Source organism: Rhinoderma darwinii, unplaced genomic scaffold, assembly GCF_050947455.1.
Source record: "Rhinoderma darwinii isolate aRhiDar2 unplaced genomic scaffold, aRhiDar2.hap1 Scaffold_699, whole genome shotgun sequence".
In the NCBI taxonomy this organism is placed as follows: Eukaryota; Metazoa; Chordata; class Amphibia; order Anura; family Rhinodermatidae; genus Rhinoderma; species Rhinoderma darwinii.
In genome coordinates, this window is record NW_027464259.1 from 57,464 (window position 1) to 83,990 (window position 26,527).

Below are 26,527 nucleotides of genomic sequence, written 5' to 3' on the forward strand. Positions count from 1 at the left end.
AGGATTAGGGATTGACCACACACAACGGAATTGCTGCAGAAAATTTCTGCAGCAATTCCGTTGAAAGTCAAAGGTTTTCTCTGCAAAAACACGCCATTTTTGCGACAGAAAATGGTGCGTGTTTTGCAGAGTTTTTCCCAATGTTATGAGACGGTGACATCGCCTCTGAAAAACGCACTAATCTGTCCACTTTCCGTAGCAGGAATTGACACGCTGCGGTCCGAAAAATATGCACCGCAGGTCAATTTCGGCTCAGAAATTTTACGTAGCATGTGGATGAAATTTGTTAAATCTCATCCACTATGCTGCTACTATATTCTGCTGCGTTTTTTCCGTCCGAAATTCCGTCCGGAAAAAAATTGCGTCAATTTTGTAGCATGTGGACGAGCCCTTATAGTGAGGTGTATGATTAGCCAATTATACCAAACAGGTGATAATGATCATTTTCATATCTAGCTTGAAAAACAGTCATTAACTGTAACAGAAACAGCTGTGTAGGAGGCTTAAAACTGGGTGAGGAACAGCCAAACTCTGCTACAAAGGTGAGGTTGTTGCATACAGTCTCATGTCACAGGTCCACCATGGCAAGACTGAGCACAGCAACAAGATACAAGGTAGTTATACTGCACCAGCAAGGTCTCTCCAGGAAAAGATTTCACTGCAGACGGGGGTATGAAGATGTGCTGTTTAAGCTCTTTTGAAGAAGCACAAAGAAACGGACAACATTGAGGACCGTAGATGCAGTGGTCGGCCAAGGAAACACATAATGCTTACTTCCCTTCTAAATCAGAAGATGTCCAGCAGTGCCGTGAGCTCAAAACTGACAGAAACCAGTGGGACACAGGTACACCTATCTGCAGGGGCATAGCTAAAGGCTCATGGGCCCTGGTGCAAGAATTCAGCTTGGGCCCCCCTACCCCTCCCCAACACCACCATCATCAGACTCCTGCGTGCGCCTATGCCCAGACGCCTTGCCCAACAGCCCCCATAGTATAATGCCCCCACACAGTATAATGGTCCCATAGCTGCCCCCACACACTATAATGCCCCATAACTGCCCCATACAGTATAATGCCCCCCCATAACTGCCCCATACAGTATAATGCCCCCCCATAACTGCCCCATACAGTATAATGCCCCCCCATAACTGCCCCATACAGTATAATGCCCCCTCATAACAGCCCATACCGTATAATGCTCCCCATATCAGCCCCCATAGTATAATGCCCCACATAGCTGCCCCCATACAGAATAGTGCCCCCATATCCGCCCCATACAGTATAATACGCCCCATATTAGCTCCCCATACATTATAATGCCTCCATATCAGCTCCCCATACAGTAAAATGCCCCCATATTAGCTCCCCATACATTATAATGCCCGCATATCAGCTCCCCATACAGTAAAATGCCCCCATATCAGCTCCCCATACAGTAAAATGCCCCCATATCAGCTCCCCATACAGTATAATGCCCCTCCATATCAGCTCCCCATACAGTATAATGCCCCTCCATATCAGCTCTCATACAGTATAGTGCCCCCCATATCAGCTCCCCATACAGTATAATGCCCCCCATATCAGCTTCCCATACAGCATAATGCCACCCATATGAGCTCTTCATACAGTATAATGCCCCCCATATGAGCTCCCCATACAGTATAATGCCCCCCATATCAGCTCCCCATACAGTATAATGCCCCCCATATCAGCTTCCCATACAGCATAATGCCCCCCATATGAGCTCTTCATACAGTATAATGCCCCCCATATGAGCTCCCCATACAGTATAATGCCCCCCATATCAGCCCCCATACAGTATAATGCCCCTCCATATCCGCCCCCCATACAGTATAATGCCCCTCCATATCAGCTCCCATACAGTATAATGCCCCCCATATCAGATCCCCATACAGTATAATGCCCCCCATACAGTATAATTCCCCCATATCAGCCCCCATGCAGTATAATGCCCCCCATCTTATTAGCCCCCATGCTATATTAGCCCCCATGCAGTATAATGCCCCCCATCTTATCAGCCCCCCGCCATATCAGACCCCCATACAGAATAATTCCCCCATATCAGCCCCCATGCAGTATAATGCCCCCCATCTTATCAGCCCAATGCAGTATAATGCTCCCCATATCAGCCCCCATGCAGTATAATGCCCCCTATCTTATCAGCCCCCAAAAAGAGCATAATTACTTACCTATCCCCGTTCCTTCGTCTCCTCCGGTCTGTGCTATGAGTGACTCGGCGCAAACAGGTCCGATGATGTCGCTACATCCCACCTTTCTACGTCAAGCCGCTTAGGGCACAGTGAATGCTGGAGCAAGGAGACGTCCACTCTTTGCTCCAGCATTGAATGGAACCGGGACCTCGGTGAATGACACGCGACCCCCCGGAGGTCTTCACATGACCCCCCCAGGGGGACACGACCCACAGTGTGTAATGTATTGTGTTGTATTGTGCAGTTTGCGGTGGAGAGAGGAAGGGGGGCTGTAATTTAATGGGCCCCCCTCTCCACCGCAAACCGCACAATACAACACAATACATTACAACAACACAACACATTACATTACATTACATTACAATACAGACACTGCAGCTCACCTGGAGTCCTCCGCATCGGCTCTTCCACGGCACTGGCTGGAAGGACGTGTCACGTGACAACACGGTCACATGGTACACAAAGTATACCATGTGACCATAACCAGGAAGTGCCGGCTTCACGGCACAGAAAATGTATTTAACAAGCATGCTGTAGGGGACCAGTCGCAACTGTGACCGCTGTGACCCCTACATCTACGCCACTGCCTGTCTGCTGTTCGGAGAAGTCTGGCCAGAAGTGGTCTTCATGGGAGAATTGTGGCCAAAAAGCCAAACATTTGACATGGACAAGGCCAAGCGACTCAACTATGCACGAAACCATAGGGACTGGAATGCAAAAAAATGTCAGCGGGTGCCCTGGACTGATGAGTCAAAATGTGAAATATTGGGTGTAACAGAAGGCAGTTTGTTTGCCGAAGGACTGGAGAGTGGTAGAATAATGAGGGTCTGCAGGCAGCAGTGAAGCACAGTGGGGGGTCCTGGAGAGCAATACAATAATGAGGGTCTGCAGGCAGCAGTGAAGCATGGGGGAGGGTCCTGGAGAGCGGTACAATAATGAGGGTCTGCAGGCAGCAGTGAAGCATGGTGGAGGGTCTTGGAGAGCAGTACAATAATGAGGGTCTGCAGGCAGCAGTAAAGCACGGTGGAGGGTCCTGGAGAGCGGTACAATAATGAGGGTCTGCAGGCAGCAGTGAAGCATGGTGGAGGGTCCTGAAGAGCGGTACAATAATGAGGGTCTGCAGGCAGCAGTGAAGCATGGTGGAGGGTCCTGGAGAGCGGTACAATAATGAGGGTCTGCAGGCAGCAGTGAAGCATGGTGGAGGTTCCTGGAAAGCGGTACAATAATGAGGGTCTGTAGGCAGCAGTGAAGCATGGGGGAGGATCCTGGAGAGCGGTACAATAATGAGGGTCTGCAGGCAGCAGTGAAGCATGGTGGAGGGTCTTGGAGAGCAGTACAATAATGAGGGTCTGCAGGCAGCAGTAAAGCACGGTGGGGGATCCTGGAGAGCGGTACAATAATGAGGGTCTGCAGGAAGCAGTGAAGAGGGTGGAGGGTCCTGGAGTGAAGTACAATAATGAGGGTCTGCAGGCAGCAGTAAAGCACGGTGGGGGGTCCTGGAGAGCGGTACAATAATGAGGGTCTGCAGGCAGCAGTGAAGCATGGTGGAGGGTCCTGGAGAGCGGAACAATAATGAGTGTCTGCAGGCAGCAGTGAAGCATGGTGGAGGGTCCTGGTGAGCGGAACAATAATGAGGGTCTGCAGGCAGCAGTGAAGCATGGTGGGGGGTCCTGGAGAGCGGTACAATAATGAGGGTCTGCAGGCAGCAGTGAAGCATGGTGGAGGGTCCTGGAGAGCGGTACAATAATGAGGGTCTGCAGGCAGCAGTGAAGCATGGTGGAGGGTCCTGGTGAGCGGAACAATAATGAGGGTCTGCAGGCAGCAGTGAAGCATGGTGGAGGGTCCTGGAGAGCGGAACAATAATGAGTGTCTGCAGGCAGCAGTGAAGCATGGTGGAGGGTCCTGGTGAGCGGAACAATAATGAGGGTCTGCAGGCAGCAGTGAAGCATGGTGGGGGGTCCTGGAGAGCGGTACAATAATGAGGGTCTGCAGGCAGCAGTGAAGCATGGTGGAGGGTCCTGGAGAGCGGTACAATAATGAGGGTCTGCAGGCAGCAGTGAAGCATGGTGGAGGGTCCTGGTGAGCGGAACAATAATGAGGGTCTGCAGGCAGCAGTGAAGCATGGTGGGGGGTCCTGGAGAGCGGTACAATAATGAGGGTCTGCAGGCAGCAGTGAAGCATGGTGGAGGGTCCTGGAGAGCGGTACAATAATGAGGGTCTGCAGGCAGCAGTGAAGCATGGTGGAGGGTACTGGTGAGCGGAACAATAATGAGGGTCTGCAGGCAGCAGTGAAGCATGGTGGGGGGTCCTGGAGAGCGGTACAATAATGAGGGTCTGCAGGCAGCAGTGAAGCATGGTGGAGGGTCCTGGAGAGCGGTACAATAATGAGGGTCTGCAGGCAGCAGTGAAGCATGGTGGAGGGTCCTGGAGAGCGGTACAATAATGAGGGTCTGCAGGCAGCAGTGTAGCATGGTGGAGGGTCCTGGTGAGCGGAACAATAATGAGGGTCTGCAGGCAGCAGTGAAGATGGTGGAGGGTCCTGGAGAGCGGTAGAATAATGGGGGTCTGCAGGCAGCAGTGTAGCACAGTGGGGGTTCCTGGAAAGTTGGGGCTACATTTCCGCACATGGAGTTGGGGATTTGGTCAGGATTATTAGTGTCCTCAATGCTGAGATATCCAGGCAGATACTTATTCATCATACAATACCATCAGGGAAGCGTCTGATTGGCTCTAACTTCATTCTGCAGCGGGACAACGACCCCAAACATCCCGCCAATGTCATTAAGAACGATCTTCGGCGAGAAGAAGAACAAGGAGCCCTGGAAGTGATGATGTGGCCTCCACGGAGCCGTGATCCCAATATCATGGAGTCTGTCTGGGAGCACATGAAGAGACAGAAGGATGTGAGGGAGCGACATCCACGGAAGATCTGCGCTCAGTTCTCCCAAATGTGGAACAACCTTCCTGCGGAGTTCCTGCAAAAACTGTGCAAGTATCTAGAAGAACTGATGCTGTTCTGAAGGCAAAGGGCGGTCACACCAACTATTGATCTGATTTAGATTTCTCTTCTGTTCATTCACTTTGTATTTTGTTATTGACACTTCTATTTTTGGAAGCAGTCACACTTTACAGCATTTTTCCACAACTGCCTAAAACTTTTGCACAGTACTAAACATATATATATATTTTTATATATATATATATATATATATATATATATATATATATATATATACACCGTATATAGAATTTTTTCGGGTGTTGAGCAAACATATGTCTTGAGGCCTGTGCCCTTGATCTTTTAAGACCCTAAAAACACCATTGGTGCTGATCTTGTGGGAGGCTACAGATTAAGCGTTACATAGTAGAAGATCAGGGTTTCCCAGCAGCACAGATTATTTCAGGACATGAGTCTGCTGGTATTTTAGTGCAGTGACCTGTCCACTCATGTGATGATCATGATGATAATGATAGAGCAGCACTTAACAGATGCAGGGTCATGACGTAGGGAGGGCAATTAAAACAGCTAGGAGCAAAGTTCTCAGCAGCACAGAGTATTTCAGCACACTATATTACAGTATATTTGATTAACCGGCTACAGTTCTGCATACAGAGAGACTTATTCTTTATGACGGCTTAGTTGTTGCATTTTTGTAGCCGCTCTTTTCTGTAAAGGATTATTGTAGTGATTTTCTAGCACTTATATATATACGGGACTGACAACCTGCTAATAGTGAGTCTGTTCTGTGCCATAATATAATCTCCCCTCATGACGGGGAAGCGTTCTGTGCGGCAGGTTATATGGCCAGGCACCGTCCAGCAAAACAACAGAACTTGTGTGAGAGTCCCGGACTGATGAAGAAGAAACAGAGGAAAGCTGCGAGAGCACAGGAATGTGACAGAGCCCACCCAAAAATACAGACAGACAGTGACGGAGACTCGCAGGACAATGATGAGAGTGTTCAATAATGTCTGCAGCCGCCGCACCTCCTGTCTATTACAAGGAAAATGCAGCTAAAAATAAGATCAAGGTGTTATATACAACCAGGAGCCAAAGATACTGCACCGAAAATCATAGTAAGAGCGCGTTCACACCTGGCGGAATTGCAGTGGAATTCTCCAGCAGCCGTTTTTTACATTTGTTTCAATACATTTTAGGCAAGTTAGTTCAGACGTTGCGGAAAACTCCGCTGGGGACCATAGGCTGCGGTGCAGAATTTTATCTCCCAGCATGCACTGACTGTTGCGGAGAAAAAGCGGAATTTCACTGCGGATTTTAGCCTTCGCAATGCAAAAACTGATATCTGTGGCAAGTCTGCTGTGTTATCTGCAACGTCTGAATTACCTGTCAAATATGCAAATGTTGTTGCAGATTCGTTGCGTAATTGCCCCAAATCTGCACCAACATTTGCAGCGGAAAAATTCTGCCACGTCTGGCCATGCCCTAATAGTCATATATCTCCATCACACCTACAAGACTGATATACAGGGGGCAGTATTATAATAGTTATATTCTTGTATATAGGGGGCAGTATTATAGTAGTTATATTGTATATAGGAGCAGTATTATAGTAGTTATATTCTTGTATATAGGGGCAGTATTATAGTAGTTATATTCTTGTATATAGGGGGCAGTATTATAGTAGTTATATTCTTGTATATAGGAGCAGTATTATAGTAGTTATATTCTTGTATATAGGGGCAGTATTATAGTAGTTATATTCTTGTATATAGGGGGCAGTATTATAGTAGTTATATTCCTGTATATAGGGAGCAGTATTATAGTAGTTATATTCTTGTATATAGGGGGCAGTATTATAGTAGTTATATTCTTGTATATAGGGAGCAGTATTATAGTAGTTATATTCCTGTATATAGGGAACAGTATTATAGTAGTTATATTCTTGTATATAGGGGGCAGTATTATAGTAGTTATATTCTTGTATATAGGAGCAGTATTATAGTAGTTATATTCTTGTATATAGGAGCAGTATTATAGTAGTTATATTCTTGTATATAGGGGCAGTATTATAGTAGTTATATTCTTGTATATAGGAGCAGTATTATAGTAGTTATATTCTTGTATATAGGAGCAGTATTATAGTAGTTATATTCTTGTATATAGGGGCAGTATTATAGTAGTTATATTCTTGTATATAGGAGCAGTATTATAGTAGTTATATTCTTGTATATAGGGGGCAGTATTATAGTAGTTATATTCCTGTATATAGGGAGCAGTATTAGGGCGGGTTCACACGTGGCGGAATTTCACTGAAATTCCGCTGCGGACACTCCGCAGCGTTAATCCGCAGCGGTGCCGTTTGTCCATTGACTTACACTTTAATTTAGCAGTGTTCGTTTAGACTAGGCGTAAAATTCCGCTGCGGAGCATAGGCTGCGGAGCGGAATTTGGTGTCCGCAGCATGCTCTGTCTGTTGCGGAGCAGTGGCGGACTGGTTGCGGACTCATGGCGGAATTTCTCCATTGACTTCAATGGAGAGTCAAAATTCCGCAATGAAGTCCGCAGATCTTATGTGTGCTGCGGAGCGTATTGTTTTTACAACCATGACATTTCTTCATTCTGGCTGGACCTATGTATTTCTAGGTCTACAGCCAGACTGAGGAAGTCAATGGGGCTCCCGTAATGACGGGAGCGTTGCTAGGAGACGTCTGTAAATAGTCACTGTCCAGGGTTCTGAAAGAGTTACGCGATCGGCAGTAACTGTTTCTGCACCCGGGACAGTGACTACCGATCTCAATATACATGTATCTGTAAAAAAAAATATAAGTTCATACTTACCGAGAACTCCCTGCGTCTGTCTCCAGTCCGGCCTCCCAGGATGACGTTTCAATCTAAGTGACGGCTGCAGCCAATCACAGGCCAAGCACAGGCTGCAGCGGTCACATGGACTGGAGCGTCATCCAGGGAGGTCGGGCTGGATGCCGAAAGAGGGACGCGTCACCAAGACAACGGGCGGTAAGTATGAATTTCTTTGACTTTCACTAGGGAAAGTGCTGTCCCTTCTCTCTATCCTGCACTGAATAGGGAGAAGGGAAGCACTTTTCCTGCAGTCCGCAGCGGCCAGTCCGCATCAATTTTCTGCACATTTTGTGCAGATCCGCAGCAGAATCTGCAACGCAGATTCTGTGCGGCATTGATGCGGACAGTTGCGGAGGAAATCCGCCACGTGTGGTCATGCCCTTATAGTAGTTATATTCTTGTATATAGGGTGCAGTATTATAGTAGTTATATTCTTGTATATAGGGGGCAGTATTATAGTAGTTATATTCTTGTATATAGGGGGCAGTATTATAGTAGTTATATTCTTGTATATAGGGGCAGTATTATAGTAGTTATATTCCTGTATATAGGGGGCAGTATTATAGTAGTTATATTCTTGTATATAGGGTGCAGTATTATAGTAGTTATATTCTTGTATATAGGGGGCAGTATTATAGTAGTTATATTCTTGTATATAGGGGGCAGTATTATAGTAGTTATATTCTTGTATATAGGGGCAGTATTATAGTAGTTATATTCCTGTATATAGGGGGCAGTATTATAGTAGTTATATTCCTGTATATAAGGGGCAGTATTATAGTAGTTATATTCTTGTATATAGGAGCAGTATTATATTAGTTATATTCTTGTATATAGGAGCAGTATTATATTAGTTATATTCTTGTATATAGGGAGCAGTATTATAGTAGTTATATTCTTGTATATAGGGTGCAGTATTATAGTAGTTATATTCTTGTATATAGGAGCAGTATTATAGTAGTTATATTCTTGTATGTAGGGGGCAGTATTATAGTAGTTATATTCCTGTATATAGGAGCAGTATTATAGTAGTTATATTCTTGTATATAGGGAGCAGTATTATAGTAGTTATATTCCTATATATAGGGGGCAGTATTATAGTAGTTATATTCCTGTATATAGGGAGCAGTATTATAGTAGTTATATTCTTGTATATAGGGGGCAGTATTATAGTAGTTATATTCTTGTATATAGGGGGGAGTATTATAGTAGTTATATTCCTGTATATAGGGAGCAGTATTATAGTAGTTATATTCTTGTATATAGGGGGCAGTATTATAGTAGTTATATTCGTGTATATAGGGGGCAGTATTATAGTAGTTATATTCTTATATATAGGAGCAATATTATAGTAGTTATATTCTAGTATATAGGAGCAGTATTATAGTAGTTATATTCTTGTATATAGGGGGCAGTATTATAGTAATTATATTCTTGTATATAGAGGGCAGTATTATAGTAGTTATATTCTTGTATATAGGAGGCAGTATTATAGTAGTTATATTCTTGTATATAGGAGCAGTATTATAGTAGTTATATTCTTGTATATAGGAGCAGTGTTATAGTAGTTATATTCTTGTATATAGGGGGCAGTATTATAGTAGATATATTCTTGTATATAGGAGCAGTGTTATAGTAGTTATATTCTTGTATGTAGGAGGCAGTATTATAGTAGATATATTCTTGTATATAGGAGCAGTATTATAGTAGTTATATTCTTGTATATAGGGGGCAGTATTATAGTAGTTATATTCTTGTATATAGGACCAGTATTATAGTAGTTATATTCTTGTATATAGGAGCAGTATTATAGTAGTTATATTCTTGTATATAGGAGGCAGTATTATAGTAGTTATATTCTTGTATATAGGAGCAGTATTATAGTAGTTATATTCTTGTATATAGGGGCAGTATTATAGTAGTTATATTTTTGTATATAGGGGGCAGTATTATAGTAGTTATATTCTTGTATATAGGCGCAGTATTATAGTAGTTATATTATTGTATATAGGGGCAGTATTATAGCAGTTATATTCTTGTATATAGGGGGTAGTATTATAGTAGTTATATTCTTGTATATAGGAGCAGTATTATAGTAGTTATATTCTTGTATATAGGAGCAGTATTATAGTAGTTATATTCTTGTATATATGGGGCAGTATTATAGTAGTTATATTCTTGAATATAGGAGGCAGTATTATAGTAGTTATATTCTTGTATATAGGGGCAGTATTATAGTAGTTATATTCTTGTATATAGGGGGCAGTATTATAGTAGTTATATTCTTGTATATAGGAGGCAGTATTATAGTAGTTATATTCTTGTATATAGGGGACAGTATTATAGTAGTTATATTCTTGTATATAGGGGCAGTATTATAGTAGTTATATTCTTGTATATAGGGGCAGTATTATAGTAGTTATATTCCTGTATATAGGGGGCAGTATCATAGTAGTTTATATTCTTGTATATAGGGGCAGTATTATAGTAGTTATATTCTTGTATATAGGAGGCAGTATTATAGTAGTTATATTCTTGTATATAGGAGGCAGTATTATAGTAGTTTATGTTCTTGTATATAGGGGCAGTATTATATTAGTTATATTCTTGTATATAGGGGCAGTATTATAGTAGTCATATTCTTGTGTATAGGGAGTAGTATTATAGTAGTTATATTCTTGTATATAGGGGCAGTATTATAGTAGTTATATTCTTGTATATTGGAGCAGTATTATAGTAGTTATATTCTTGTATATAGGAGGCAGTATTATTGTAGTTATATTCTTGTATATAGGAGGCAGTATTATAGTAGTTATATTCTTGTATATAGGAGCAGTATTATAGTAGTTATATTCTTGTATATAGGAGGCAGTATTATAGTAGTTATATTCTTGTATATAGGGGGCAGTGTTATAGTAGTTATATTCTTGTATATGTTGGGCAGTATTATAGTAGTTTATATTCTTGTATATAGGGGCAGTATTATACTAGTTATATTCTTATATATAGGGACAGTATTATAGTAGTTATATTCTTGTATATAGGGGCAGTATTATAGTAGTTATATTCTTGTATATAGGGGCAGTATTATTGTAGTTATATTCTTGTATATAGGAGCAGTATTATAGTAGTTATATTCCTGTATATAGGAGCAGTATTATAGTAGTTATATTCTTGTATATAGGGGGCAGTATTATAGTAGTTATATTCTTATATATAGGGGGCAGTATTATAGTAGTTATATTCCTGTATATAGGAGCAGTATTATAGTAGTTATATTCTTGCATATAGGAGCAGTATTATAGTAGTTATATTCTTGTATATAGGAGCAGCATTATAGTAGTTATATTCTTGTATATAGGGGGCAGTATTATAGTAGTTATAATCTTGTATATAGGGAGCAGTATTATAGTAGTTATATTCTTGTATATAGGGGGCAGTATTATAGTAGTTATATTCTTGTATATAGGAGCAGTATTATAGTAGTTATATTCTTGTATATAGGAGCAGTATTATAGTAGTTATTATTCTTGTATATAGGGGCAGTATTATAGTAGTTATATGCTTGTATCTAGGGGGCAGTATTATAGTAGTTATATTCTTGTATATAGGGGGCAGTATTATAGTAGTTATATTCTTGTATATAGGGGCAGTATTATAGTAGTTATATTCTTGTATATAGGAGTAGTATTATAGTAGTTATATGCTTGTATATAGGGGGCAGTATTATAGTAGATATATTCTTGTATATAGGGGGCAGTATTATAGTAGTTATATTCTTGTATATAGGAGGCAGTATTATAGTAGTTATATTCTTGTATATAGGAGCAGTATTATAGTAGTTATATTCTTGTATATAGGAGCCGTATTATAGTAGTTATATTCTTGTATATAGGGGCAGTATTATAGTAGTTATATGCTTGTATCTAGGGGGCAGTATTATAGTAGTTATATTCTTGTATATAGGGGGCAGTATTATAGTAGTTATATGCTTGTATATAGGGGGCAGTATTATAGTAGATATATTCTTGTATACAGGGGCAGTATTATAGTAGTTATATGCTTGTATATAGGGGGCAGTATTATAGTAGATATATTCTTGTATATAGGGGGCAGTATTATAGTAGTTATATCTTGTATATAGGAGGCAGTATTATAGTAGTTATATTCTTGTATATAGGGGGGCAGTATTATAGTAGTTATATTCTTGTATATAGGGGGCAGTATTATAGTAGTTATATTCTTGTATATAGGGGCAGTATTATAGTAGTTATATTCTTGTATATAGGAGTAGTATTATAGTAGTTATATTCTTGTATATAGGGGCAGTATTATAGTAGTTATATTCTTGTATATAGGGAGCAGTATTATAGTAGTTATATTCTTGTATATAGGAGGCAGTATTATAGTAGTTATATTCTTGTATATAGGAGCAGTATTATAGTAGTTATATTCTTGTGTATAGGGGCAGTATTATTGTAGTTATATTCTTGTATATAGGGGGCAGTATTATAGTAGTTATATTCTTGTATATAGGGGCAGTATTATAGTAGTTATATGCTTGTATATAGGGGGCAGTATTATAGTAGTTATATTCTTGTATATAGGGGGCAGTATTATAGTAGTTATATTCTTGTATATAGGGACCAGTATTATAGTAGTTTATATTCTTGTATAGGGAGCAGTATTATAGTAGTTATATTCTTGTATATAGGAAGCAGTATTATAGTAGTTATATTCTTGTATATAGGAAGCAGTATTATAGTAGTTATATTCTTGTATATAGGGGCAGTATTATAGTAGTTATATTCTTGTATATAGGGGCAGTATTATAGTAGTTATATTCTTGTATATAGGGGCAGTATTATAGTAGTTATATTCTTGTATATAGGGGCAGTATTATAGTAGTTATATTCTTGTATATAGGAGCAGTATTATAGTAGTTATATTCTTGTATATAGGGGCAGTATTATAGTAGTTATATTCTTGTATATAGGGGCAGCATTATAGTAGTTATATTCTTGTATATATGGGGCAGTATTATTGTACCAGAGATCCTGCTCCAGAGACGAATGTCCCATCTGTGGATGCTGCACAAGTGTCACCAGCCACTGAAAATAGAGGTCACGCTAAAAGCAAAATATTCACTCTGTCACCAAACATCTGCCCGACACCAGTAAGGAACCAGCTGATCCAGCCGCAGCGGCCAGTAAAGAACCAGCTGATCCAGCCGCAGCGACCAGTAAAAAACCAGCTTATCCAGCCGCAGCGACCAGTAAGGAACCAGCTGGGCCAGCCGCAGCGACCAGTAAAGAACCAGCTGATCCAGCCGCAGAGACCAGTAAAAAACCAGCTGATCCAGCCGCAGCGACCAGTAAGGAACCAGCTGATCCAGCCGCAGTGACCAGTAAGGAACCAGCTGATCCAGCCGCAGCGGCCAGTAAAAAACCAGCTGATCCAGCCGCAGCGACCAGTAAAAAACCAGCTGGGCCAGCCGCAGCGACCAGTAAAAAACCAGCTGATCCAGCCGCAGCGGCCAGTATAAAACCAGCTGATCCAGCCGCAGCGACCAGTATCGATGAGGAGGGATTTCAGACGGTTAAAAGGAGAAGTAAAACAGATGATTCATCTAGGAAAAAAATCACTGCTGCAAAGAAATCACCGGAGTCTCCAGTGCTGGCGATAACTGGGGGACGTTACTGTGCGTTGGGGGAAGATGACCAGGAAGAAGAAGCAGAGATGGAGCAAGTCTCCTCACACAACCCAGATGACGAATCTCAGGATGAAGATGCTGACCCCCCAATGTCCACCAAAAGATGGGGTGTTACAGGACATAGCAGTGGAAGAAGGAAAAAAAGTAGGAAAGACATGTAACCCGGATGAGGCTGAAAATCACCTCTATTAATGTGAACAGCGTGAAGAATAGGAGCAGGCGGCAGGCGATATTCCAGCGTCTGTCTGACGACAAAACCAATGTCATCTTTATACAAGAGACTTATCTACAGAGTAATGTCCCTGCTGTGTCCCTGCAGTCACCACATCTAGTGGGACAGTGAAACTCTCAGCTGCTGTATGGAGACTTCTACCCTGAACTCCGTTTATATCATAGAGGTTTACTATATGCCATAAATGTGGTGACCGTGCACCCTCTGTGGTGTGCGCGATGCTGCCCGGTCACCAATAAAGAAGAACTCTCCTGTAATACTGTCTAGAATAATATCATGGAAAATAGTTGAAACAATCTATACTGGCGCAATTTTCATATATTATGGTTTTTTAATGATTGTGATGTTATTAAGAGACAAATGTTTATTTTCTTTATCTGTTATGAGTGTATTGCAAAGGTATTGTAATAATTTGTTGTAAGTTTTCAAATAAAAAAAAAAAGATCCTTATAGTAGTTATATTCTTGTATATAGGGAACAGTATTATAGTAGTTATATTCTTGTATATAGGGGGCAGTATTATAATAGTTATATTCTTGTATATAGGAGCAGTATTATAGTAGTTATATTCTTGTATATAGGGGGCAGTATTATAGTAGTTATACTCTTGTATATAGGGGCAGTATTATAGTAGTTATATTCTTGTATATAGGGGCAGTATTATGGTAGTTATATTCTTGTATATAGGAGCAGTATTATAGTAGTTATATTCTTGTATATAAGGGGCAGTATTATAGTAGTTATATTCTTGTATATAGGTGGCAGTATTATAGTAGTTATATTCTTGTATATAGGGGGCAGTATTATAGTAGTTATATTCTTGTATATAGGGAGCAGTATTATAGTAGTTATATTATTGTATATAGGAGGCAGTATTATAGTAGTTATATTCTTGTTTATAGGGGCAGTATTATAGTAGTTATATTCTTGTATATAGGGGGCAGTATTATAGTAGTTATATTCTTGTATATAGGGCAGTAATATAGTAGTTATATTCTTGTATATAGGGAGCAGTATTATAGTAGTTATATTCTTGTATATAGGAGCAGTATTATAGTAGTTATATTCTTGTATATAGGGAGCAGTATTATAGTAGTTATATTCTTGTATATAGGAGGCAGTATTATAGTAGTTATATTCTTGTATATAGGGAGCAGTATTATAGTAGTTATATTCTTATATATAGGAGCAGTATTATAGTAGTTGTATTCTTGTATATAGGGGGCAGTATTATAGTAGTTATATTCTTATATATAGGAGCAGTATTATAGTAGTTGTATTCTTGTATATAGGGGCAGTATTATATTAGTTATATTCTTGTATATAGGGGCAGTATTATAGTAGATATATTCTTGTATATAGGGGCAGTATTATAGTAGTTATATTCTTGTATATAGGAGCAGTATTATAGTAGTTATATTCTTGTATATAGGGGGCAGTATAATAGTAGTTATATTCCTGTGTATGGGGGCAGTATTATAGTAGTTATATTCTTGTATATAGGGGGCAGTGTTTATAGTAGTTATATGCTTGTATATAGGGGGCAGTATTATAGTAGTTATATTCTTGTATATAGTGGGCAGTATTATAGTAGTTATATTCTTGTATATAGGGAGCAGTATTATAGTAGATATATTCTTGTATATAGGGGGCAGTATTATAGTAGTTATATTCTTGTATATAGGGGCAGTATTATAGTAGTTATATTCTTGTATATAGGGAGCAGTATTATAGTAGTTATATTCTTGTATATAGGGGCAGTATTATAGTAGTTATATTCTTGTATATAGGAGGCAGTATTATAGTAGTTATATTCTTGTATATAGGGGGCAGTATTATAGTAGTTATATTCTTGTATATAGGGGGCAGTATTATAGTAGTTATATTCTTGTATATAGGGAGCAGTATTATAGTAGTTATATTCTTGTATATAAGGAGCAGTATTATAGTAGTTATATTCTTGTATATAGGAGCAGTATTATAGTAGTTATATACTTGTATATAGGAGCAGTATTATAGTAGTTATATTCTTGTATATAGGGGGCAGTATTATAGTAGCTATATTCTTGTATATAGGGGACAGTATTATAGTAGTTATATTCTTGTATATAGGGGGCAGTATTATAGTAGTTATATTCTTGTATATAGGGAGGCAGTATTATAGTAGTTATATTCTTGTATATAGGAGGCAGTATTATAGTAGTTATATTCTTGTATATAGGGGACAGTATTATAGTAGTTATATTCTTGTATATAGGGGGCAGTATTATAGTAGCTATATTCTTGTATATAGGGGACAGTATTATAGTAGTTATATTCTTGTATATAGGGGGCAGTATCATAGTAGTTATATTCTTGTATATAGGGGCAGTATTATAGTAGTTATATTCTTGTATATAGGGGCAGTATTATAGTAGTTATATTCTTGTATATAGGGGCAGTATTATAGTAGTCATATTCTTTTATATAGGAGGCAGTATTATAGTAGTTATATTCTTGTATATAGGAGGCAGTATTATAGTAGTTATATTCTTGTATATAGGAGGCAGTATTATAGTAGTTATATTTCTTTATATAGGGAGCAGTATTATAGTAGTTATATTCTTGTATATAGGAGCAGTATTATAGTAGTTATATTCTTGTATGTAGGAGCAGTATTATAGTAGTTATATTTCTTTATATAGGGAGCAGTATTATAGTAGTTATATTCTTGTATATAGGAGCAGTATTATAGTAGTTATATTCTTGTATATAGGGGCAGTATTATATTAGTTATATTCTTGTATATAGGAGCAGTATTATAGTAGTTATATTCTTGTATATAGGGGCAGTATTGTAGTAGTTATATTCTTGTATATAGGAGGCGGTATTATAGTAGTTATATTCTTGTATATAGGAGGCAGTATTATAGTAGTTATATTCTTGTATATAGGGGCAGTATTATAGTAGTTATATTCTTGTATATAGGAGGCGGTATTATAGTAGTTATATTCTTGAATATAGGAGCAGTATTATAGTAGTTATATTCTTGTATATAGGGGTTAGTATTATAGTAGTTATATTCTTGTATATAGGAGGCAGTATTATAGTAGTTATATTCTTGTATATAGGGGGCAGTATTATAGTAGTTATATTGTTGTATATAGGAGCAGTATTATAGTAGTTATATTCTTGTATATAGGGGTTAGTATTATAGAAGTTATATTCTTGTATATAGGAGCCGTATTATAGTAGTTATATTTTTGTACATGGAAGTATTTTAGCTCCTTTTAGTATAAATTATTATATATTGTACTGCTTTAACCAAATTTAGAATTTACTTTTTACCACTTGTGATTGCCAACTGGAAATGTACCTCCATGAATGTAATAAAAGATGTGCGCTGTTGTGGACAAAAAAATGATGTGGCAGCTCATACACAGTATATTACATTATGATTTTTCTCAGTAGGTGGCGAAAGTAACAACAGGAAAAATTTATCTATTGTTTGAGAGAATATTTCACTTTTGCTCTTACCTTTTTTAGGATGGGTGGGAAACGGAACACATTTATAACAAAAAATAAAGCTGTTTAGGAAAACTAATTTGTAAGTTTCTATTGCTTGTTATTTTGGGTTTATTCTTTATTACATTTATGTGAATTGTGAGTAAATTTCCTACTTTATGAAATCTCCTATTTTTCTTTATATTTTTTTTCACTAATAATTGTAGCAAAAAAGTAATTATTTGCTATTTTCTTGGTCTTAAATCTCATTGTTTAATGACAACACTTTGTGAGTGGAACTCTCTGCCCTGCTGGTTATCGGAGGTACTGCAGCTTTTATTCTATAGGGAACACTCAGTGAATAACTTTGTGAGCAGGACTGTATATCTAAAGTCTTTTAATGTCACTTCCATGATATTTTCATGGAACTACAGTTTGGCTATTTGGTCGAGTAACTAAAATCGTTGCCATTCAAGCTCAATAAATAACTAGTCTTGGTGGACCCCATCCTCCTATGGATTATAAATGTGGAATTATTCTATTTTTCTCCTTTTGGATGACAAAACTTCATCACACCCATGGATTATAACTTGAAATATCTGGACTTGAGATGTCTTGAGAGGTTTTTTTTTCCTGTGGATTACAGCTCTGTGGATTATAAATGTTCTCTTTCCTACGGAATTGATGCTGTTCCATTGGTTTGTGGATTATTAAATCGTCAACGTACCCTATGGACTAAGACTGTACCGTTATATCTGGTGGATTACAAGAGTCGAACCATGTGGCACTGATTTCTGGGGGTATTACCACACCCTCTGCAGGATCTGGTATTGGGGCTTAACCATTGCTTTGTTTGGAGATAATGGATTTGGCGTCAGACATGGAGGAGGCTTTTGGGGCGCTCTCCTTGGAGCCATCCCGACTATCCTAGTTGTTATTTGGATATGTGAAAATTAAGAAAAGTTAAATGGTTGAAATTATAGATGCCAACCTGTCAACCAAGAAACATACCCAGTCTAACCAGCAGACGAACGTAAATGTATCAGTAGACTTCGCGTTCCTGAACCATGAAAAATCCTAGGGGGATGAGTCTTTCTTTTGCTATGAGTTAATTCTTATATATATTAAAAGGTTGGACAACATAACGTGGCACATGGGGTTGGGGTGCCTGATATTAGTATGAGCGGAGGACTGTTACTCTCACAGGGAGGTGCCCAAGGTTATCCCATACTACATAGTCAATGCCAAGTGAGGACACAAAGAAGATGTTATACTGTCCTATATATAGAGTAGAATAGAATTGTATAAGGATCATATCCAGTGGTCAGGTCATGTTGGGGGTTGTAGTGTTCTATGTATAGAGTATATGATCATGTCCAGTGGCCGGGTCATGTTGAGGGCTGTAGTGTTCTCTGTACAGAGTATTATTGAATTATATTATGGTCACATCCAGTGGTCAGGTCATGTTGGGGGTTGTAGTGTTCTATGTATAGAGTATATGATCATGTCCAGAGGTCGGGTCATGTTGAGGGTTGTAGTGTTCTCTGTACAGAGTATTATTGACTTGTATTATGGTCATGTCCTCTGGTTTCGTGGTGTAGTACATGAATAGAGTGTGAATATAATCTTGCTTTTACAATGATTGCTTCTTTTTATTAATTTTAGGTCCAGATATGTTCTGTTTATTTCATGGCAAGAAGTATGGCTCAGGAGAAAGCTGGCATCCTTACCTTGAACCTCAAGGAATTGTATATTGCATACGTTGCACATGTTCAGAGGTATGTCTGTCCGCTCTTACAGAAGGGTATATTGTGTATTGGGTCACTCTTATGTGTTGGGAGGAGACAGTGAAGGAAAGTTGATGTTTAGGATAAGAACAGAGTATATGCAATGAAGCAGAACTCCAGTGATAAATTCAGATCATGCACCTTAAGGATTAATGATGGGAGATGTAGTTTGCAGTTAGTATATCATGTTCCAAACCCTTATAGAAGAGTCTTTACAGTAATTTGGATGGTGAACAACCCTCCTGTGATTATCGGAGCAGTGGAGGCTCTCCCTCCTAGCCCTGACTAATATTCCTTGTTGGATGGTACCAGACATTGTGCCGCTCTGCACCTCTGATGGAGTAGTCAAATTCAACTTGGGTGTTAACTGGATCTTCTGCTAAAAAAAATCCAGCAATTGTATGTAACTAACTTTCAAAGCTAGAAATCACTAACCAGTAGCTCGTATCCAACAACCACCAACCAATCTCTGGTAACCAACAAACACTAGTCAACAGTTAATAACCATTAACTCATAACTAGAAACCACACACCAATAATTGGTAACCAACTATCACCAACCGATAGGTGATACCCACCAACTAGAAGTAAATAACCACCAACCCATAGCTATTAACCACCAACCCATAACTGGTAACCAAATAACCATCAAGCAATAGCTGATACCCACCAATGAGTAGCTGGTAACCACCAATCATAAGCTGGTAACCAACAAACGCCAATAAATAGGTGATACCCACCAACAAATAGCTTGTAACCACCCACCCATAGATAGAAACTACCAATTTACAGCCGACACCCACCAATTAGTACCAATAACCAACAACCGGTAGGTAGTATCCATCAACTAGAAGTGGATAACCACCAACCCATAGCTAGAAACTATGAACCAATATCTGATAACCAAACAACCATCAAGAAGTAGCTGATGTTCACCAATGAATAGCTGGTTACCAATAACCAATAGCAGGTAACCAACCAACACCAGCCCATAATATAACCATCAACCCATATCTAGAAAGCACTAACCAATAACTGGTAACTAATAACCACCAACCGATAGGTAGTGTCCACCAACTAGAAGTGGATAACCACCAACCCATAGCTGTAAACCACCAAACAATAACTGGTAACCAAATAACCATCAAATAGTATCTGATACCCACCAAAGAATACTTGGTAACCACCAACCAATATCTGGTAACCAACAATCATCAGCCAATAATTGGTGACCATCAACCCATAGCCAATAACTGGTAACAAACAACCACCAACCAATAGCTGATACCCACCAATGAGTAGCTGGTAACCACCAACCATATGCTGTTAATCAACAAACACCAACCAATAGGTGGTACCCACCAACAAATAGCTGGTAAACACCAACTCATAGATATAAACTGCCAATTAATAGCCAATACCCACCAAAGAGTAACAATAACCACCAACCTCTAGGTAGTATCCAACAAATAGAAGTGGGTAACCACCAACCCATAGCTAGAAACTATGAACCAATATCTGATATCCAAACAACCATGAAGCAGGAGCTGAAACTCACCAATGAATAGCAGGTAACCAACAAACACCAGCCAATAGTTGTCAACCATCAACCCATAGCTAGAAACCATGAGCCAATAACTGCCATGATTAAGGACGTGCTCAACGTCTGAAACGCGTAGGCCCCAAGACTGGACCGTTACATACTCCTGTCTGCACACCAGGACTCCAACCTATTGGACCTTTTTAACATCGATATTTAGTAAACTTGGAACAACTTTCCATTTTATCCTCTCTATCGCTGGACTCAACCCCCTGCCTTTGCCTGCCTATACCTATCGTGCGCCGACACGAGAGCCCGTGCGATGACTACGACACACACGTCAAGTGTCAGGTGAGCTGGAGGATCTCTTCCACATATCTTCTGTCCAATAACTGGTACCTAATTATCATCAGCCGATAGGTTGTATCCACCAACTAGAAGTGGATAACCGCCAACCCATAGCTATAAACCACCAAACAATAACTGGTAACCAAACAACCATCAAACAATAACTTATACCCACCAAAGAATACCTGGTAACCACCAACCAATATCTGGTAACCAATAAACAATATCTGGTAACCAAGAAACATCAGCCCATAATTGGTGACCATCAACCCATAGCTAGAAACCACAAACCAATAACTGGTAACCACCAACCACCAACCCATAGAAAAAAAAACGATCAACCAAAAGCTGATACTCGCCAACGAGTAACTGGTAACCAACACAAACCAGCCAACAGTTGGTAATTATCAACTCATAGCTAGAAACCACCAACCAATAGGTGATACCCACCCACGATTATCTGGTAACGACTCACTAGAAGTTGGCAACCATTAAGTTAGAATCCCCCAACTAATAACCACCATGACCAGAAGGATGAGAGGAAAATTCTAGTGCAGTCCTCCGTTTCGCCCATTATACTTGTGTGTAGACCTGAGTTGTTTCTTATGACATCTTGGTGTGGACAGGGAGCACCAAACATTTGTGCCACCACGTTCTCAGGGGGGCACATACTTTTTGCCCTCTTCCTGGCCTGACCTAACATCCCATGACGTATCTGTCACAACAATATGCGTGACGTCACGATCGGGATGTTGTCTCCATGACCTAAGGTTGTGTCAGGCCAAGGAGAGAACAAAAGGTTAGTGATCCCACAGACGCAGATCCCAGTGTAAAGGGTTCCTACTGCCCGCTGCTGGGATCAAATAGTGTTTTTGGCAGGAAATTGGCGCGTACCACTTGGACCACAACTACAGCAATGTAAGCGCAAGCACCTAAGACGTATGGCGGCCACTCCAGCACCCTCCGGGCTAATTACCCGTCTTACTCTGGTTCCAGAATGGCAACTTGTTTTGAGGACTCCGCGTTAGGAAAGTTGGGTGACAACCATTATGGCCGCCATTACAGCTCCTACCAGCGTCGTCACCCAACTTTCTCAAGAAATCCCTAGTAAACTACACAGCTTTGCCATTGAGGAGACATAGGATAGCAACCAATGTGGCCGCTGTAACAGCTCTCTCAGGGGGTGCCACCCAGCTTGCCTAGGCTCCAGAATGGCACCACCTAGCCGGGCAGAGTCTGGGAAAGCTGTGTGTCTACCTCCTGTAGAGGCTGTAATTTGTCATAAATTGATCGGAATCTTTTTGATACATTTTTGAAATAGTAACAATGTTGTCAGAAGGCGACACTGAAGCCTTCCCAGCAGTGACGGTGTTAATTCCCCGTCACGGGGGCTGCGTTACACTAACACTGCCCTATTCTTTGTCTGCAGTGGAGGGTTTCGCGGCGCGGTCCCTTTACAAGCCATAACATTTTTGTTCCTAATCCCATTCCCTGACCACTGTTCCTGCGCCGCCTCTCAGTGACTGGAACAAGGCTTCATTCATGGGCGGCAGAGCGCCCGTCTGTGCTCAGGAGTGCCAGCCACTTACCAGCTAATTGATAAAGACACACAACGTCACGCGTTTCGATGACACTGGAGCAGCCACCAACTGGGGGAGGGTGAGGGGTGACACTTCTGCGTCCCTCCCAGACATGGCACTGACATCACTTGGCTCGCGCTCCTCAGACAGATTAATTGCAGCCATTCTATATTACAGGCTAATATTATAGGCACACATGGCGCTATTGTCTGCAGCAGGCGCGGAAAAAAGGGACAATCGGGACATTTATATGGAAAATGTACCGGCTCAAACGGAACATATTTCAAGGCTATCCTGTTCCGAGGCATAAAATGGCTTTTCCAGTCTTATTTTAAAGAAAGCTTAATCTTGCTGTCAGTGAATGGAAACATTCTTGAGGCAGAAACCCCCGTACAGACCTAATACTTCTCACCGCTGAGGGTTTGTTGCATTTGTATCCAGTCTAGACAATGCTCTGTGAGATGTACACATTTGGAATGCAGCAAATAATCCTCCACGTTTCACTTTTCTTGTATATTTTGTATCCAGCAGGGCGGCAGTGTCAGCTGCTACCGAATAAAGTGTCCTGTCCTGCACTGTGTCCATACTGTCACGGACCCTCAGCAGTGCTGCCCCAGATGTGTAGGTAAGTGGCCACTAGGAGGAAGTCTTAATAGATCTGCAGATGTACATTATACAGGAGGTTATAATAGAGGCAAACACATTATAACATTACACGAGCTTAAAGGGTAACTCCACCTCTTGTATATTCTTAGCCGGGTGCGTTCAGCATCCTTCCATTAGTGCGGCTTTGACTGGATTTTTTAAAACAATTGCCCCTAAATACTTTCTTTTTGGTCTTAAAACTTAGAACCATGATGCATTGGGGCAAATTACAGACTTCAAACATTTGATCTTGTGGGCGGGACTTCTGTTACCTTTTGTGGAAGGGAAGTGACAGCCATTTAGGGATCCACAGCTGGTTACATTATAACAACAGAAGGAAACTTCCTGCTGTCAGTGAATGGAAACAGTCTAGTTGATATTCAGAGTCTTAAAGCCACTTTACTTACAGACCTATTACTGCCTAATACTGCTTTCAGCTGAGGGTTTGTTACAATATATCCAGTTGAACAATCCTAGGTGAAGTAAACAGCCTGTGATCCATTTTATCTGCACTGATACATTGTAACAAACTATCAGGACAGGAGAGATATTTGTGCTGTTGTGTTTCCCTCACGAGGACAGGATTAAACTGTAACAAACCCTCAGCTGTAAGAAGTATTAGAGCTTCACAGTTTTTTTTTAAACTGACAACAAGCAGAGATAGTGAAAATGGTGAAACATTTAATGATTACACTTTATTTACATAAAACCAGAAGCCCCCTTTTAGTCTGACCATGTCGTGTCCTTATATTCTGCAGAGACGCACTCCCCCTCTGGTCTACGGGCCCCTCCTAAGGTTTGTCAGCACAATGGGACGACGTACCTGCAGGGGGAGATGTTCACGACCCAGGAGCTGTTCCCGTCCAGACAGTCCAACCAGTGCGTCCAGTGCAGCTGTTCGGTGAGTGGCAGCCGCATCTTTATAATCAACCCCTTAACTCTAATATTGGGGCACCACCATAGAGAACGATCATCTCTGCTGTGGGGTCCGGCAGATCAAAGCCCTAAAACACTTCTCGCCCAAGAGCAGATACCAGACCCCAAAATCAGCACAGGGTGTAGGTGGGAGTGTTGTGTCTAGGGTGTTGGTGGGAGTTTCGCTGGTGTTGGTGGGAGTTTTGCTGGTGTTGATGGGAGTTTTGCTGGTGTCGGTGGGAGTTTTGCTGGTGTTGGCGGGAGTTTTGCTTGTGTTGGGGGTGTTTTGCTGGTGCTTGTTGGTGGGGACTTTGCTGGTGTTGGTGGAGTTTGGTGTTGGTGGGGACTTTGCTGGTGTTGGTGGGGGTTTTGCTGGTGTTTGTTGGTTGGGGTTTTGCTAGTGTTGGTGGGGGTTTTCTGGTGTTGGTGGGAATTTTGCTGGTGTTGTGGGAGTTGTGCTGGTGTTGGTTGGAGTTTTGCTGGTGTTGGGGGTTTTGCTGGTGTTGGGGGAGTACTGCTGGTGTTTGGAGTACTGCTGGCGTTTGGAGTTTTGCTGGTGTTGGTGGGAGTTTTTGCTGGTGTTGGTGGGGGTTTTTGCTGGTGTTGGGGGAGTTTTGCTGGTGTTAGTGGGAGTTTTGCTGGTGTTAGTGGGAGTTTTGCTGGTGTTGGGAGAGTTTTGATGGTGTTGGGGGAGTTTTGCTGGTGTTGATTGGAGTTTTGCTGGTGTTGACGGGGGCTCTGCTGGTGGGGGCTTAGCTGGTGTTGGTGGGGAATTTGCTGGAGTTGGTGGGGATTTTGCTGGAGTTGGGGATTTTGCTGGAGTTGGTGGGGATTTTGCTGAAGTTGGTGGGGATTTTGCTGGAGTTGGTGGGGATTTAGCTGGATTTGGTGGGGATTTTGCTGGAGTTGGTGGGGATTTTGCTGGAGTTGGTGTGGATTTTGCTGGAGTTGGTGTGGATTTTGCTGGAGTTGGTGTGGATTTTGCTGGAGTTGGTGGGGATTTTGCTGGAGTTGGTGGGGATTTTGCTGGAGTTGGTGGGGATTTTGCTGGAGTTGGTGGGGATTTTGCTGGAGTTGGTGGGGATTTTGCTGGAGTTGGTGGGGATTTTGCTGGTGTTGGGGGAGTTTTGCGGGTGCTTGTTGGTGGGGACTTTGCTGGTGTTGGTGGAGTTTGGTGTTGGTGGGGACTTTGCTGGTGTTGGTGGGGGTTTTGCTGGTGTTTGTTGGTTGGGATTTTGCTAGTGTTGGTGGGAGTTTTGCTGGTGTTGTGCTGGTGTTGGTTGGAGTTTTGCTGGTGTTGGGGGTTTTGCTGATGTTGATGGGAGTTTTGCTGGTGTTGACGGGGGCTCTGCTGGTGGGGGCTTAGCTGGTGTTGGTGGGGAATTTGCTGGAGTTGGTGGGGATTTTGCTGGAGTTGGTGGGGATTTTGCTGGAGTTGGTGGGGATTTTGCTGGAGTTGGTGGGAATTTTGCTGGTGTTGTGGGAGTTGTGCTGGTGTTGGTTGGAGTTTTGCTGGTGTTGGGGGTTTTGCTGGTGTTGGGGGAGTACTGCTGGTGTTTGGAGTACTGCTGGTGTTTGGAGTTTTGCTGGTGTTGGTGGGAGTTTTGCTGGTGTTGGTGGGAGTTTTTGCTGGTGTTGGTGGGGGTTTTTGCTGGTGTTGGTGGGAGTTTTGCTGGTGTTGGTGGGAGTTTTGCTGGTGTTGGTGGGAGTTTTTGCTGGTGTTGGTGGGGGTTTTTGCTGGTGTTGGGGGAGTTTTGCTGGTGTTAGTGGGAGTTTTGCTGGTGTTGGAAGAGTTTTGATGGTGTTGGGGGAGTTTTGCTGGTGTTGATTGGAGTTTTGCTGGTGTTGACGGGGGCTCTGCTGGTGGGGGCTTAGCTGGTGTTGGTGGGGAATTTGCTGGAGTTGGTGGGGATTTTGCTGGAGTTGGTGGGGATTTTGCTGGAGTTGGTGGGGATTTTGCTGGAGTTAGGGATTTTGCTGGAGTTGGTGGGGATTTTGCTGAAGTTGGTGGGGATTTTGCTGGAGTTGGTGGGGATTTTGCTGGAGTTGGTGGGGATTTTGCTGGAGTTGGTGTGGATTTTGCTGGAGTTGGTGTGGATTTTGCTGGAGTTGGTGTGGATTTTGCTGGAGTTGGTGTGGATTTTGCTGGAGTTGGTGTGGATTTTGCTGGAGTTGGTGGGGATTTTGCTGGAGTTGTGGGGATTTTGCTGGAGTTGGTGGGGATTTTGCTGGA

General features: G+C 41.2%; 1 protein-coding gene across 2 annotated transcripts in view; it reads left to right on the forward strand.

The window, feature by feature from the left end:
* CHRDL2 (chordin like 2) overlaps window positions 1-26,527 on the forward strand; it is a 141,417-nt gene that overhangs the window by 56,785 nt on the left and 58,105 nt on the right. The window contains exons 2-4 of one of the 2 annotated variants that reach the window (XM_075849166.1): window positions 19,145-19,257; window positions 23,263-23,359; window positions 24,138-24,280. In XM_075849166.1, the coding sequence (XP_075705281.1) occupies window positions 19,153-19,257; window positions 23,263-23,359; window positions 24,138-24,280 (345 nt within the window). In that variant the 5' untranslated portion in view covers window positions 19,145-19,152. The remainder of the gene's footprint in view (window positions 1-19,144; window positions 19,258-23,262; window positions 23,360-24,137; window positions 24,281-26,527) is intronic. The other variant, XM_075849165.1, reaches the window with a different exon arrangement.